Source organism: Sprattus sprattus, assembly GCF_963457725.1.
Source record: "Sprattus sprattus genome assembly, chromosome: 2".
Lineage (NCBI taxonomy): Eukaryota > Metazoa > Chordata > Actinopteri > Clupeiformes > Clupeidae > Sprattus > Sprattus sprattus.
Window position 1 is genome coordinate 67,278,529 of NC_137921.1, and position 18,382 is coordinate 67,296,910.

The window sequence follows — 18,382 nt, forward strand, 5'->3', positions numbered from 1 at the left end:
AGCTGCATATTAGCTTGAATATTAAATCAATTTGATACTTTGACGGCATGTGAATTGCATTGCCAATGAATATTATGTAATACTACATTTGGCTGATTTAACGTGACTTCCAGTATAAACCACGCCCACTTCCAGTATAAACCACGCCCACTTCCAGTCTTTCGTCTGAATACAGAGACACACACTGATGTTGGTTGACCAGACACAGATACTGATGTCTCTGTACACCCCTACCCTTAATGCTGTAAGTAAGACTAATAATGACTATGGCTGGGCCTCCTAATGACAACATTAACGTCAGCCGGTAACACACACCTTACCAAAACTTTGGGAGACAAACTGGGAAGCTTTCACGGAGATTCACAAATATCTGACAATTTCAGAGAAACTGATGCGAGAACAATTAACAATTTCATAGTGTCTAATTACACTCCCTCCACCATCCCATCCCATTTCTTGGAAAATGGCTGGTGATGGTGAACCATTAAAGTACCCGCCACGTAATGGTGAAGGGGTTGTGACATTAGCGGGAATTTATTATGCGGCTGGCTGAAGCACTGCGATGCGCTAGCCGCATTCACATGCTAATGGCGCTATTAGCGGGAGCGCCGCTGCCGCTGAGGGGACTCCGTGGAGCTGGCATTAGTTCTGCCCTCGCACGCTCCACCCCGCAGGAATGTAATTAAGACACTCCTGAAACCATCTCAGAGCCGTCGGGAAACGGGAAGACGGATCAAGAGATGGAGCTCACGTGATTGGGAAATGGTGCATGGGTGAGTGTTTATGAATGTGTGTGTGTGTGTGTGTGTGTGTGTGTGTGTGTGTGTGTTTATGAATGTGTGTGTGTGTGTGTGTGTGTTTATGAATGTGTGTGTGTGTGTGTGTGTGTGTGTGTGTGTGTGTGTGTGTGCGTGTGTGTCCATAAGTCCTTGAATTGAACACATTCCGGGGAAATAATTCAAGGAGGACAATCTAACTACTTCTCTTAATTCCAACATGTCACTCTTAATTACCTATAAGGGTTAAACTACTTCTCTTGATTCCACCATGTCACTCTTAATTTGGTCATAAACAGGAGAGTGGGCTTTTGGCTTTAAGGACGTTATAATCACTACCGTCCAACAACACTTCTACTGACTGAAGCATATAACTATTTTACGGAGACAGTTAAGGGTTCATTGCTAGTTTGACTGACATGCTAGCAATCTTGGAGAACCTAAGAACAGGTCTTTTGAAATTCCACTGAGGTAGGTTAATCCCCCGTCTGCCCCATCCCTACCCGCTCTCTCCCATTGTGGCTCTCTCCATCTCCATCTTTCTTTTTCACCATTGTGCTTTATCCATCTCTTTATCTCTCTTGCCTGCTGTATCTCTCCCCCCCCCCCTCTCTTTGTGGGTATGTGTGTCAATATCTCCTACGCCCTCCCCTGAAATGTATTTCTCTCGCTCTCTCTCTAACTCTCTTATGCTCCCTTCTGACTTCTTTCTTCCCCCCCCCCATGTCTTTCTCACCCCTATTCTCTCCAAGTGAAGCCAGTAGATCATGGTGGAGGTGGCATAGAAAGGAAGACTTACACACACATCCCCCCTCCCCTACACACACACACACACACATACACACATACACACATACACACTCTACCCATCACTTGACCCCCATCTTCATCTTTGAGAGTCTACTCCCTTCATCTTTGTTCATGTTTCTCTTCAACTCTCCCACTCAACTCTCTTCACTCTCAGTCTCTTCCACATCTCCTTATCACTCTCTCCATTTTTCATTCCTTTCCTCTCTCCCCATCTGTCGTTCTCTCTCTCTCTCTACCGCTTCCCACCTGCACTCCCCCTCTCCCTCTCTCTTTGCGCTAAAATGATCCACCGGAGGGCCTGCTCATTCTCCCCCACCTCACCCCCACCCTTTAAAGCAGTTCCCCTAACCCAACCAGCAATCCTTACTGAGGACTACAAGGACATCTGCAGGACAGAGCTTTGGAGAGAGAACATATGATGATGTCACTCACTCGCAGGTTGGCACATGCCACATAAACTACACACGGGAAATGGTCGCCGGTTGAATCAGAGCCACTTAAGACAGACGAACGCCATTAAACTGCATTAACTCTTGGATGCTGTGTTAATTAATAATCGTGACTGGTCCAAATTCAGTTACTGGGAATTACATTTCAGATTCATCACAATGAATGGCCTGCATCTAGACTGAGCCGATTTATTTATCACAGAACGGCCTGCATCTAGACTGAGCCGATTTATTTATCACAGAACGGCCTGCATCTAGACTGAGCCCCTTTATATGTCACAGAACGGCCTGCATCTAGACTGAGCCGATTTATTTATCACAGAACGGCCTGCATCTAGACTGAGCCGATTTATTTATCACAGAACGGCCTGCATCTAGACTGAGCCGATTTATTTATCACAGAACGGCCTGCATCTAGACTGAGCCCCTTTATTTATCACAGAACGGCCTGCATCTAGACTGAGCCCCTTTATTTATCACAGAACGGCCTGCACCTAGACTGAGCCCCTTTATATGTCACAGAACGGCCTGCACCTAGACTGAGCCCCTTTATTTATCACAGAATGGCCTGCATCTAGACTGAGCCCCTTTATATGTCACAGAACGGCCTGCATCTAGACTGAGCCCCTTTATTTATCACAGAACGGCCTGCATCTAGACTGAGCCCCTTTATATGTCACAGAACGGCCTGCATCTAGACTGAGCCCCTTTATATGTCACAGAACGGCCTGCATCTAGACTGAGCCCCTTTATATGTCACAGAACGGCCTGCATCTAGACTGAGCCCCTTTATTTATCACAGAACGGCCTGCATCTAGACTGAGCCCCTTTAGCATATCGGTGGCCATAAAACTCTACAGTATAGTTATCTACCCCAATGAACGATGTCTAAGTTCCTAAACAAACAGATATGAGCACGCTGGAACTGACCAACACAGATGCTACCCTAAACTATCACCCTCTTCCAAGAGTCTCTCTCTCTCTCTCTCTCTCTCTCTCTCTAATGCTAACCTAAACTATCACCCTCTTCCAAGAGTCTCTCTCTCTCTCTCTCTCTCTCTCTCTAATGCTAACCTAAACTATCACCCTCTTCCAAGAGTCTCTCTCTCTCTATCTCTCTCTCTCTCTCTCTAATGCTAACCTAAACTATCACCCTCTTCCAAGAGTCTCTCTCTCTCTCTATCTCTCTCTCTCTAATGCTAACCTAAACTATCACCCTCTTCCAAGAGTCTCTCTCTCTCTATCTCTCTCTCTCTCTCTCTCTAATGCTAACCTAAACTATCACCCTCTTCCAAGAGTCTCTCTCTCTCTATCTCTCTCTCTCTCTCTCTCTAATGCTAACCTAAACTATCACCCTCTTCCAAGTAACAGAAAAAAAGTCACGTGTCCGATGCTATAAGGCTCATCTAGACTCACAAGGGCCAGACACAACCGTTGACATTGGCACTTCTTAATAAGAGTGCATGGCAGGGGACACCTTTTGGAAAACGGACTGTACCTAAATCTGCAGCAAACAGGACTGGCCATCGAAATTAAACCTTCCAAGAAACTTGACAAAAGTACCATGTGCTGTTCTGTGTTTAACCTTGTTAAAGCTTAACTCAACACACTAAAGGCAAACTATCCCTAACATGTTATAATATTTATGTAATGTCATATATGTATGACCCTGCAAAGACTAAGATTACAAGATATGATTTCAACCTCATAAGATTACAACCTCTCTTTTACAGCAAATATATTTATATACAGTAAGATATATATAAATATAAATATATTTATACACTATAAAAGCAAGTTTTTAACCCCCATATTTAGGAAACAAATACCCTGTGGTTGCCCCGCCATATTAACATGCGTCCAGTATACTAGTTTAGTGTTGGTTGAAGGGTAGCACAATTAAAAATCCTTTCATATCTCATGGCTTTTCAGTCATAGTAGTAGTTTATAACATTCCTAAATGTTTTTAATTAAATGCCATGGCATGTTTTACGCACAGCGCATGGTAATGTAAGGCTGTCTCCACAACACTAAGGTATACAGTAGTGTGAGCCCAACGCACCCTCTCTGTGTCGATGCCCTTGGACATGGCCCAGGTGGAGACGATGTAGTCCATGACCCGCTCGCTCAGGCCCTTGGGCACCTGGTAGAGCTTGAGGAAGTCACGCACGTTGTTCAGCATCTCGTGGTAGCGGTTGGTGTTGGTGTACATCTGCTGGAAGATGGTTGTCACGTTACCGAAGATGGTGGCGTAGAGAAGGGCTAAAAGACAAAGATAGAGAGCGAGAAAGAGAGAAAGAGAGAGAGAAAGAGAGAGAGAGAGAGAGAAATAGATGAGTGAGGGGAGGGAAGCAGAGCCGAAAAAGAGACTGACAAAAATACAGGGAGAAAGATAATTTAATTGAATTGTGTGTGTGTGTGTGTGTGTGTGTGTGTGTGTGTGTGTGTGTGTGTGTGTGTGTGTGTGTGTGTCTGTGTGTGTGTGTGTGTGTGTGTGTGTGTGTGTGTGTGTCTGTGTGTGTGTCTGTGTGTGTGTGTGTGTGTGTGTGTGTGTGTGTGTGTGTGAGAAAGAGAGAAAGATGTGTGTGTTTGTGGGGGGGGTAATAGAGCAGAAAGACAGACAGACAGATGGAGAGACAAAGGGGAGATAGAGACATGTAGAGATAGAGATAGGTCCAGTGTGTAGAGTGACAGCAGACAAAAAAACAGGAAGAGATGAAAAATGAGAGAAGACCAAGATACTACATTTGTCAAACACTGAGAGGCCTGGTGTTTAATTCATTAAAAGAAAATACTTCTCAAGGCCCTTCCCTCTCCCTCTCCCTCTCCCTCTCCCTCTCTCTCTCCCTTTCTCTCTCTCCCTCTCTCTCTCTCTCTCTCTCTCTCCCTCTCCTTCTCTCTCTCTCTCCCTCTCGCAGCATGATGACTAATGTGGTGTATGCACAGAATTATTCAGACATCTTAGCCTTTTAAGCGGGTTAGTGCACTGTGTTATGAAGCATTTCTCTTCCACAGGAGCAGAAAAACAAAAGGCATCTTTGAAAGCGAGCAGCATCTTAGAGAGATCATCTTCAGCATACCTCCAGGCAGTAGGCTCTAAGACAAATGGCAGTGCTTTCTCTCTTTCTCCTTCTCTCACTCTCTCTTTCTCCTTCTCTCACGCTCTCTCTCTCTCTTTCTCTTTCTCCTTCTCTCATTCTCTCTTTCTCCTTCTCTCACTCTCTCTCTCTCTCTTTCTCTTTCTCCTTCTCTCATTCTCTCTTTCTCCTTCTCTCACTCTCTCTCTCTCTCTTTCTCTTTCTCCGTCTCTCACTCTCTCTCTCTCTCTCTCTCTCTATCTCTCTCTTTCTCCCCACACATCCTACCCCAACACACCACAGTGTTTCCATGGGAACCTGGCCCAAAATAGTCACTATTGAACCAATGTTATTTTGTGATGGCTGAGAGGAGAAGAACATCAAGAGGCATCTGTAGCCACAGCCCAGACCTACAGTACAGAGCACTGAGCCTATTTACAGGAGTCAGGTACCAGAATAGGCCCTCTGGATGGAGTCCAGACTGCAATCATCTGAGATAAAAGCCTCGGCCATGTTTGACTGACATACCTTCCATCCAGAAGGTGTCAGAATTGGTTCTGCGGCAATAAGAGGTGCTGTATAAATGTAGGAGTCATTCTTTTTAAAGGACTTTCAGTAAAAGTAACATTTCAAAAGTGTTAGAGTCTTCCTAATTGGGTTTACTAGCGCTACAGGAGTATTTATACCCACAAATATGAACAACATGGAGGACAAAAACTAAAGGTATCAATCTTGTCATTATGGGTAAAAATCATTACTTGACACAATGATGTGTGCTCACATTAACTATGGTGAATTTTCAACAATAACAACTGGGCATTCAACAGTAAACCATTGACTTTCCACACCAATAGAATTGGTTAAATAAAATGAAATCACAGCCAAAAACCAACAATATATAAGCACTGCATTGCCATGTCAGAGTGGCACCAAAGAACAACACACACACACACACACGCATGCACACACACGCACGCACGCACGCACGCACGCACGCACGCACGCACGCACGCACGCACGCACGCACGCACGCACGCACGCACGCACGCACGCACGCACGCACGCACGCACGCACACACACACACACACACACACACACACACACACACACACACACACACACACACACACACACACATATTTTAGTACTAATACACACACATACACTTACTGTACGCTGGGTCACAGACAGGCAATTTGAGAAGTGCAAATTAAGCAAGTTGAGATAATCTCTTCAGAAAACAGTGCATATCCGTGCGATAAGCCTGGCAATTACTGGTGGATTGCCGGGTGCTCTGTGTTAATTGACACCGGTGTTTTTTACGGTCGGTGCAGCGGGTGGTAAAGGTCAATCAAACACTGAAAGAACCCGGTGTGCCTTCAGAGGGAGGAGGAGGAGGAGGAGGAGGAGGAGGAGGAGGAGGAGGGTGTGACTCAGAGGCGCGAGCAAACATCACACTCTAATGTATGAATGCACACAAACATACACACACACACACACACATGCCAACATACTGTAAACACACACACACAGACATACACACACACACACACACACACACAAACATAATGTACATAAACACACGCAAACAAACACCCCCCCCCCCCCTCACACACACACACACAAACAAACATACTGTACAAACACATACTGTACATACACACACACAAACACAAAGACTACGGCTTAAACAGACACTGTTATCACTGAATATCTCAGAACACATTTCTAGAATGTTCCCCTGCTTTTGGCACACTCACACACACACACACACACACACACACACACACACACACACACACACACACACACACACACACACCTCCTCAGCCTCCTCAAGGAATGTCCCCAGGTGAGCAGGCTGCCATCTACCACGGCTGCTCTCACACTCCAATCTCTCCTCTACCCAACAACCAATGAACTAGGCAATTTGAGGAGGGGGAATAGAGGCAAGCAGCCATGGGAGAGGGGACTGAATGGTTTCAATTCACTGCTATTACAGACAACGGGCTCTAATTTGAAAGCAGTGGTGTGGTGATAACGGCCAATTATGCTGTTCGATCTTAATGGCCTGTTGCCCCTCACATTTTGACAGTCCACTCCAGACCACTGAAATGGAAGTGGGCATGACAGTTCTATTTTAACCTAACTATGTTTACGTCACTGTCTAACCAGTCCCTATGCAATAGCACCCTTCACAGCGTTTTTTTTTAACCAGGGTTTTTTCTGTGTCGTCGTTTTTTCTGTGTACCCATATGTACATACATACACTGTAAACCCAGACTCTACTAACTCATTAACATTATGTATTCAGTCCTTAAAACCTGGTATTTAGTTGACCCAACTTAAAATGTATCAGTTCTCTGAGCAAGTGAAGACGTTTTAATTGTATTGGAGTGTATTTGTTTGAGTTAACATTGCCTGATAACTCAATTTTTTTTAGTATCTGACGTCATCAGCGTCGTTGAGAACACCATTGCAAAGCTCTTGTGATAAGAGACGGAGACAGCAGACTTAAGGTAGAGGAGTCGTTTAGTAATCCAGAGGTTGGAAGGTTGCTAGTTCGATTCCCCACTCCTCCTTACCAATTGTATAAGTGTGAACCCCTAAACTGCTCCTGATCTATAAATGCAAAATTCCTTATAAATAGCTTTGGATAAAAGCGTCTGCTAAATCACAGATGTAAAAGTAAATGCAATGGCAACACTGGGAAGGCGGTCAACCAATGACAGTTCTCTCTACAGTAAGAGCTTGCGCAAGAAGTTGGAATGTAAGGAAGATACCCTTTCAATAACTCGTAAGGGTGTAATAACTTGTTTGTGAAAGACCCAGAGAAACACAAATATCTGACGAGGCAAAATCCTGAAAAATTATGAAAATGATAACAAAATAAATCAGTATAGCCGATGTATAATATTTGAGTTAAGTTTACTTAAAAAAAATATATATATGTACTCAAATTTTCTTATGTAATCGGTTACATCAAAAGTTTTGAGTTCTCTGAACTTGTTCAGGTTTACAGTGTACTGTATATAGAAACGCTTATCACATGATAATTTATGAATAATAATATATGATGTATGATATCATATGATAAATATATAGGACTAGGAACAGGATATTAGGTATGAATCACCCAAAGTTCTCCTGGGCGCCGCTGCATGCTGTCATCAGCACCACGTTTGAGGCCTATAGTGGGAATATGCAGCTCTATTCATGGGCTGTGTCTGACACCACCCTCAGAGCTAATTACTGTCTGATTAAGCCAGCCCTTACAGTCTCTTTAGCGCCACCATAACTAATCCCGTTGTGTTCAAAACTTGAGTGCCTTTAGCGCTAAGTCTCAAAACACAACCCACTGGATGATGTTACCGGAGGAGTCGGGGGCATATACACGTGCCTGCCCGCCTGTCGTTGCTCCTGCCTGGCATCGCCTCTTCCCTGCCCGCCTGTCGTTCCTCCTGCCTGGCATCGCCTCTTCCCTCCTCATCATAAGTGTCTCTTCTCCTCCAGTGAAGCGGACATTTTCTCATTAAGATGCCAGTAATAGCCAATCCAGTTGGACTTTTATGAGGCAATAATGGAAATAACAAAACGTGTGACAGATGCCCCCCTGAAAGCATGCTGATGGATTAAGAGGGAGTGATGTGGGCAGAAGACGCGCTTGGTTAGATGGACGACTCCGAATGCCGACGCGCTCTACACATTGAGGGGTGAATGACACGCGTCTGAGGTCGAGCGCGTATCGGTTAAAACCTCTCAAACGTGCAGTCACTGCATGCAGACGACAGATGACACAAGCCAGCTGTGTCAAGTCATGTCACGCACATATTAGTAGGACGTGATGTGACATGGCGATGACCTCACACACACACACACACACACACCCATACACACACATACACCCACACACACACACACACACACACAGACACATACTCCTAGCCTTCCTGTGAGAAAGCCCTCAAACAGCGCCGGGGAGACAACGAGGATACGAGGCCACGGGGATCGCGTTCTTCCACCTGTGCCTCGCGGTAATGTGTGCGGCGGGCGTGTAATGTGTGCGGCGCGGGCGGTGCTCGAACCATTAAGGGATCAAACATATCATGCAGTTACGGGCAACACAAATCAATGAGCGGTCGGTGGTGATGGAGGGGAAAATAAAGGAAAGACCAAACACTCCAACCACAGCCATCATGGAATCAATCTGGAGTCTCCAGCCAATACTGACCACATTAACAGTTCAGAAATTAGCTATTTGTATATTTATGTATATATATAGTATACAGTGTATATATATATATATATATAGAATATACAGTATGTGTGTGTTATTTCAAAGGCATTATAAAATAAACAGATAAAATAAATAAACAAGCAGTTGCTAAATGCACTTTCTTATAACGTAACAAAGAGGAAGTTACACTTGTTAATCACTTCATGCACTGGAGCCCTTAAAAGTCCTGGAGCACTTAAAATCAGTGCATGAGAGCATTGGCTCTCCTAACACCTCCAATACACCATGGGCAGCGTGTTTCATCAACCACGTGTCGTGAGAATGCACAAATAAAATTAGCTAAATTAATATGATACGAGGGGGAATACTGAAAGAAATGATGGCACGTTCAACAAAGACAAGCCTCATACACTCACACACACACACAAACACACACACACACACACACAAAGACACGTGTAGTATCTCCGCGGTCTGTAGCAGAGGTGCTATTAAATATTTACGAGACTGACTCACACACACATTCTTCAGGCAGGCTGTGCTGAGATGTGTCACAACGCATTGAGCAGCATCCTTCAGCAAACCTTAAGAAAACTCAATCGCACACTGGAGCCACCCAGCTACAATAACAAGAGGACGATGAGACCCGGCGAGGTATAGCATGTCAAAGAAGCACCCAGATCCATACCAAGAAAAGGGAAAATCCATAGCGTATAAGCTCCCTGTCACAATGAAACATATGGCTGTACTTCAAGGCAAACTGATTTAAATGGTCACGGATCAATATTAGAGGAAGGGTTAAGCCTACTTTAAAGAGTAGGGCAGGGGTTAACAACCTCTTCAGGGACCACTAAATAGTAGTGCTGTCTAAATGAACGAATTCATTTTTGTGATTAATTTTTAATATTTGACGCGTTAAGCAATGTCACTCAATAACCACAGCAGTCTGGGTTTCGTTATTGTTTCTGTAGTGCATATGTAATAGTTCAAATATTTGGGGGAATCCAACGTACACCTGGCACAGAGCTTAGTTGAATTCACAAGCTTGCAAGTTTATTGACCACTTCAACTTGCAACTAACCCAACAGGCTGTCCTCCTAGTCGCTAGCTTTCTCCAGTATCCCCCCCTCCTCAAAAAGTCCTTCTCTATTCTTCTCTGCATCTCCATCCTAATCCCCATTTCAAACAAAAAGTCCCTTCACACTTTATGTGCTCCACATATAACAAGCTTGCCGTACAGTTTTGATGGCCTGCATGGTTTTATTGGAAATCTGTAGTTCACAGGAGAGAATCTGAGTGCAAAGTTAAAAAAAGACGATATTAAACTATAGTATTTTAATTTACATATACTTATTTTGGGTTGATTCTACATTAATTAGGTGATTTTACATTTAGCTTATCCAATAGCCATTATAACAAGCTTAAATGTTAAGGAAAAAATTATTTTTTTCATATACCAGCCATTTGCCAAAGAGTTCGTTTTAGGACCCTGACATTGTTGTGAGACATTTTTTGTCTGTTTCTAGTTTCACAGTCTGTGTCAATACGCCACAAAACTTGAATTGAAATGGCCATTCAAATGGGAACACCATTTCTCTGCACGGTTAGCACAAAGTCTGCACGGTAAGCACAAAGCCAAGAAGCACAGAATCCACCAGAAAGGGTCTTCAATCATTCCTTAAATATATAGAGAGGCATACAGCGCACAAACAGTGTAAGTATGCATTTTTTAAATGTCATGGGATGATTCTTCAGTAGTCATACATCAAATAAATTAGCCAAATATTTGGATTGGTGTTATTTTTTACATAATAAAATGATTCTGGCACAACGTTGCATCATAATTTAAACACAAGAGAAGGTGTAAACTCACTGGATACCAGACATCCAGGTGAGGAGATTTTGGGAAAGGTCTTTTGCCAAAGAAAGTGTTGACTCAGCGATTTGTACTTCCTGGGGTGGTCTCCCCCTTCATTAGACAGGCTGCTGGGATAGTGCGGCAATGCATGCTGGGAATCCCACTCAGTAATGGTGGAACTTCCAGCTGACCTAAATAGGTCGTTGGCATTCCCACTATTCTCTCTCCCTTCCTCCTCTACGGTCTTCAGGACCACATCATCTCCCTCTTTTATGACATGGTACACACATTAAACGAAATGTTGGCTACACACACTAAAAATACACACTTTTTTTGTGTTATACACAGGACAAGATGTTAACTTCCTTGTGCTATTGGTTGGGAAATTCTCACAGCGGCCAGACCTCTCACTGTCTGAGCCAACTGAGCCTTAGTTTTATATCAACACTACAACCATCATACCAATACTTAATTATACGTAATTAACAATACAACAACCACAACAACAACAAAACCTTTATAAACATTTGACTGACAATGTCAAGTGGGTTCCTTCCTTCGCCAGTGTTTTGTTGAGTCACATCTCCAAAAGGCTAAACAGTTGTTTCTGGTATCCCTGACCCACCCTTCTCCATACTCATAATGAATGAGAACACATGCTAATACAAGAGACAGCGACAAATACACCTTGGCAAGAGTTCATATGCATATCTTAGTGTCTAAATGATGCATCTGCCTAATTATGTAAACTTATTACACGGCTCTTCAGAATGTTCCAAAAAGTACCGTTGATTTGAATGGGCCATCCCAACTTTCGCAGGTCCGATATTTCTTGATAATGACCGCTGCGAAAAGATTATGAACGCTGTCATTGGCAATGGGTTTTGTGCTTCTAATTCACATCTTTCATATCATTCCGCAAGTTATCCGGTCATTTAACGTAACAGACTCATTGTAATTTGAAGTTAGCAAGTAATGGGTTGCTACGCAAAACCTGAAACTTAAAAGTTCTATTTGCTTGAAGAACTATTTATTTCTTAGCCGAATTCACGAAACGGCAACTAAATCATTGAAAAGAGGTATTTTCAGAGGAATGTCTTCTAACGTTTTGGCAAGTAACCGTATAATAAGCGGGATAATGTATTGTCTATCAGTCAATGTTACAGTACACACACACGCTGCGCGTCAGGGTGCTGTTCGCCCCGTCAGGATTTATTTTTGGATAATGACCTCCGGACAATACATTATCCCTTACATCAATCTCATTACACTATGGCCATGCCCAGGGTAAGGTGTGGGAGGGTTACCCCTCTTAACCTTAAAACTTAACTTTAAGAGGGTAACCCCCTCATTCTCAAACAAACATGCCAATGATTTTAAAACCCAAATATGTCTCAAAGTGTAGGGAACCTGGTTTGAGGTAGTTTGACAGAATATGTTTTTAATGAGCCAACGTCCAAACTCAACTTACAGCTTTAGTCTTCAGCTGCCCATTGAGGTTCTGTGGAGTTGGCAGGACATCATAAGTGGCTCCAACATTGAATTTAATGTGGTTACCATCCATGGCACACAATTCTCTCCAGGTGATCTTCCTCTTCTCAACATTATGCCAGTTCATCCATTGCCCTCGCTATACTTCAGAAGCTGCTCTGCCATCCTGCAGTCCCTTACCACAAACAACCCATTTAGATGCCCTCATAATTACCCCAATTGCCATGGCGAAAGTCAGCGGGGAAATTGTGCATCCATCCCTGATACCAATCTCCAAATGCTGCTAGGATGTGTGTTGAGTTACTTGTGTTGAAGCACAACTGAATATTATCAAAATATGACTAACACTCAAATCTTCTCAGGGACCTGAAAGTAACCAAATGCCTTCCACAACAGACTGTGCCACAGATCCAAAAATACCACACAGAGGTCTCTACTGTACATTTTGTTCCTGCCGCCTGAATTTGATGCCAAATCATGCTTCTATGTTCCAAACATCTAGAAAGCCTTGGTGTTGCAACCTCCTACCACATTAAAGAAGACTGTTCCTTCCACATTACTGTAAGAACACTGATGGGTCGAAATTGGCCAAGACACTTTACCCAGAGAGAAAAAAACTGACAGTTTGAATTGGACGGAACTGAGAGTGAAAAAATAAGAGATGGAGGTGTGGTACGTCACATCAGTGGGAAAGCCAAGTGATATGGAGTAGCAGAGAGCATTTCTAGGCTCTTTTAGTTTCCTAATGAAACACAGTGTGTGTGTGTGTGTGTGTGTGTGTGTGTGTGTGTGTGTGTGTGTGTGTGTGTGTGTGTGTATGTGTGTTTGTGAGTAAAGCCTACTTTAACTGTGCCCCAACATACTGTAACAAGAGGAGCCAATAAATAAAGAGTTATAAACATTAACTTAACTGATCTGAAAGAAAAATCAAGATGACTGTGATTTTTTTTGCACTAAATCTAAAATGTATGCATTTATGTGTGTGATTATGTTTGATTACAGCAATCCTAGAAGTACAAGAGATGGCAGATGCATACATCTAAATAAAGGAACCATTCATCCTTCTGCCTTTGGTGCTGGTGGTGTTTTTTTTCTGTCTTGACCCTGTCATCTTCACACCTAAGAGATCTATGAAAACAAATTAAAAATAACCGCACAAACACACACACACACACAACGGAGATGCTCGACGCCCTGACAGACTGGGCAGAGGAATAGAAAATCACTGCAGCTGCTTCCCCGCCTGCACACTAACCAAAACAAAACAAACAACACACACACACACACACACGCACAATAACAAAGAGAAAAGAAAATATTAAAAAATCATAAGGAGACAGAGGGGCACATCACGCTACCCACGAGGAGATATAGATGCAAGCACAGAGTCATAGAAAACAATAAAGAGATGCAGGGAGGGTGAGAGTGAAGGCCTTGGTGAAGGCAGCATGAAAGAGTTTTAAAAAATAACTTTCAAGTGAATGAAGATATTCAAACGCCTTCGTCTGAGATCAGCCGGACTACTTGTCAGAGGTTCTATTAAAAACACAGCCGATCCAAAACACTCTCATCTACTCCGACACAAAGAACATTTATTCAGAGATGTTCCAATGCAGATGCTCCTTCTCTCTCTGTCTCTTTCACTGTCTGTTCTCCTTCTCTCTGTCCAACCCCTCTCTATCTCTATGTGTTTCTAAAACAAAACATTCATTTTTTTCTGCTTTCACACACACATACACATACCGAACAACCATGCTGTAGTGTCAATAAATGATCGCTTGGAGACAATCCAGTTTCAGTGTGAGGAGCTAACACTCACTGAAGTCAGAAACTGGAATTTAACGGACTTTAACTACTTGACTTTATCAGACTCTGAACAGAATACTGGACTTTTGGACACTAGTACAATTTGTCATTCCATTCCATTCCATTCTCAGTGGATCTGAATAGGCCAAATTAATAAGTAGCCAAAGCGTTAGAACTCTCCCACCACTGATTAAGCAGGAAAAAAACGAAAGATATGAACGTTTGAAGCCTTCCTCCCTTTCCCCAAAGGGCCACGCTAACCCGGTGTTCACTTTTGTTTAGTTGATCATCATCTCTGATGATCTTCTATGTCAATAAAAAGCAGGACGCACCTTTGGCCTTCTTTTAAGATTAAGAGTAGCTCTCCTTAAAGGTTTCTCTACATTGCTTACAATGATACATTTTAAGCGGGTTGCTAAACAACGACGGCTAGGCTCACTGATTTCGACATATTTCACAGGATCTAAAGAACCTTGACTTATTCCCTCCCTCCCTGTGGATTCAGTTGTTGGGCCTCCAGTACTGACTTAGTCTTCAGAAAAAGCAACCAACAGACACCAGAAAAAACGTTGATACTATCTGATTCCACACATGGGTAGGACCTGTCCCTGCAGGCTATATTTCATGGATGCAGACCAGACCCCAAACTGGTGTCAAATGCAGAGGCAGCGATGCTGAATTATCATTCTTAATGACATCCAAAACCCTGCCACGGTCCCTGGTGGGATGGGTAAGCATGGCGTTCGGTGATGCAGAGCTCTGATTGGCACCTTTGTAGCCACTAGACTCACGCAGTTAGTCAGAGTAAACAGGCATGCCTACGTACAGCACACCACGTTTGACTACAAGACACACGCCAGAGCAGGTTCAACAACTTCACGCTAATAGACAGTATCAAAAGCTCTCTGCAACACAGCAATCCTCTCTGTCAATTACTCACTCGATCTCGCCAATACACATACACACACACACAAACACACACACACACACAAACACACACCTAGACACTTATCCCTTCCCTCTCTCTCTAACACACATATACAGACTCACACACTTTTCCCTCTCTATCTATCTCTCCCACATACACAGTCATGTTCCCCTCTTTCTCTCTCATCTCTCCTCTCTGATGAATACCGACCCTTATGAATACACACCCACTCAGCACCATCCAGTGATTTACACACTCCTCAGTAAGGCACACACACACACTGCACAAAGGCACATCTCCTGATTGTTCTCAGTAAATTTCAGCCCATCACATATAGATCATGTATATCGACAAATTGTGTATATATATTTTTTCTTTTTAAGTCAGCTTAATAAACATGGTGATATTTTGCTGCCTGAAAGAAAACAACCCCTAAACTGCTGTGTTGCTATGCTAAAAATGGACATGTTTGTAAAGCTTGCTGTCATATCCTTCTGCTTCTCCTTCTCATCCTCATCTTCTCCACCCTACCTGTTTCGTTGTTATGGTATAACGACGTGGCCTCCCACTAACAAGCAGATCATTTAAGAGCCGGCTCTGATTAATTACAATTTTGCACAGGCTCTTCGTTCTCAGCCGAGCATGTACAGTACGTATTTAATTATAAACCAGTGCCATATGGCAAACAGGAGTTGAAAGGCAAACATTACTGGTCCGTAGGTCTGATTATATGGGAGGAGGGATTTCTGAGAAAACATGCCATGTTCTTGTCCATCTAATTCAGAAATCAAATGAAGCTGTCAGTGATGGCAGCATGAGTTTGTGTTATAACTATGTAATAACATGCTAACAAACACTTAATAAAAACAGCAGGGCAAACAGGCGTTGAGTACTAACACAACCTGAATCCGTAGTAGGTTTTGAATAGGTGCGTAGGCAATCCTTCACTGAGTCCTGGTCATAGCCTCCTGGTCATAGCATTTGCACTTTCTTCGTCACAAAGCAAAGCCACAATGGTACTGTTCAGTTCAAGCCGAAAAAAGGCAAATTCTCTTTGGGCCTCAATCAAAATGACAAGTGCAAATCTGACAACACTAAGACAAAACAGGACTTTTTTAGAACTAGGAGTTTCAAAAAGTTGCAGAACTGAGGCATCTTCTGCTTAACGGAAATAGGTTTTCTAGCTTGAAAAAAAAAAACCTTTCATTTTAGTTTGATACTCTCTGAAAGCTGTTAGTTAATAACACATGTGAAGTCCACGTTGAGATCACATACAAGTACACCTCAACATTTTGCACCTTAATCGAGGCAGCTTTATGGTCAGCAAAATGTGAGTTGCGAGTGGCAATAAATATTTCAGCTGTGCCTTATTTTAAGTAGCCTCATGTATTATGTAATACTTGATTAATTATTCAGGACATTGTATCACTAGCATTAGTAATTGTTGTTAGAAGGCGTACTTGATGTTAGGTTTGGCAAATGTGGAACATTATGTGCTTTCAACTTCTACATCATCTTAAGAGCCTTCATTGACAAATTACTGAAAAGCATTACACCTCGGGCCAAGTCAAATTAAATAGGAACGTCATTTCCAATGCCTTAGAGTTGTGATAGTTAATTGCTTTAAAAGAGTGTAAACAAGATAGTATCTTTAAAAAAATGTATCGCAAGGATAGGCGAGACTTTTGTCACTAGTGGAGAGAATGTAAAGAAATGTAGGTCTTAGGGCACAGAAACGTTAACTGTCCCGTAGGGTTTCCGTATGGTGTGTGTGTGCTGTGAAGATGAGGACGCTGTGAACCCGCTGAAGCTGAATACTGCACTGTGAACGAGCTGGATCAGGCTGTGGCCAGGACTGTAATCAATAGAGATAATTCAGGCCTGGTGATGGCAGATGGAGAACGGAGAAGCCAAGCTAAAAAATGTTCTCTGTAACCATTAATGTCTTGCAGGGAAACTGGCATGAGTCTAAGTTAGTTTAACTGGAACGATGACTTCAGCACCGTGTTGTTTCCCCCCAGGTTTCTCAGTAAGTGTGAGAGGCCTGTGATGGTTTGGGAGGGGCATGTTTGTCTCGTCCTCAGGGGCTCCAGGGAAGAGTAAAGTCCTTCAAACTCCCCTCTTGTGAAACTGTACTTGACTTTTAAAGGGGCTACACCGCCATGCTAATGTAGAAGTTGCTGACACAGTACTGTAGTGATAAATAAAACACAAAGCAAAATACAAACAAATACACATATGCTAACGCATAACGCTAACAAAACACCCCCCATACCCACTCACACACACACACACACAGACACACACACACACACACACACACACACACACACACACACACACACACACACAGTTGCAGCACTAGCATCTCGCTTTAGACTGCATCTTGTCGCGTTGTTCTGCGTTTCATGCTGGAAGTGGAGGTGACCCAGATGAGTCAGTTAGGTTGCTACGCGTGAGCACCACGGCAACGCTCAAATGACAGCAACAGTAGCCGCCTTCTCCATCCCATCATAAAGACACGGAAAGGGGGGCTGATGGCTCCTTGCAGAGGGCGTGACCTGTGATGGCCCTCATACAGCCTTTGTTTCAGGGTCAGCGCTACAACTGCCCAATGGGGCAAGAGGCTTATACCAGAGGGGGGCAGAAAATGATGAGCAACATTCTCATATTTTTACTTTTTTACCAAGGTCCAAGACCTTTTTTGCTGAGTATGCCTGGGACATAGTTGAAGTGAAGTGAACCTGTTATAGGCAACACCTGACTACACTGGGCTCGGGGCCTGGGCGGGGGGGGGGGCCTTATTAAGGCGGTACTAAGCGAGTGGAATCAACAACAGGCGACACAGCCATGGTCCAGCCAGCCATGGTTACAGTCAATCAAACTTAATTCTAAATATTCTACTAAACAACAACATTTGGTTCAGCCCGGCAGAACCGACCCAAAGTG

General features: G+C 43.3%; 1 protein-coding gene across 1 annotated transcript in view; it reads right to left on the reverse strand.

Moving 5' to 3' along the window:
- Nucleotides 1-18,382, reverse strand: part of kcnh5a (potassium voltage-gated channel, subfamily H (eag-related), member 5a) — a gene marked incomplete at both ends in the record, with an annotated part of 110,936 nt that overhangs the window by 31,176 nt on the left and 61,378 nt on the right. Inside the window, one exon of the mRNA XM_080860376.1 lies at nt 4,098-4,297. Within this exon, the coding sequence (XP_080716502.1) occupies nt 4,098-4,297 (200 nt within the window). The remainder of the gene's footprint in view (nt 1-4,097; nt 4,298-18,382) is intronic.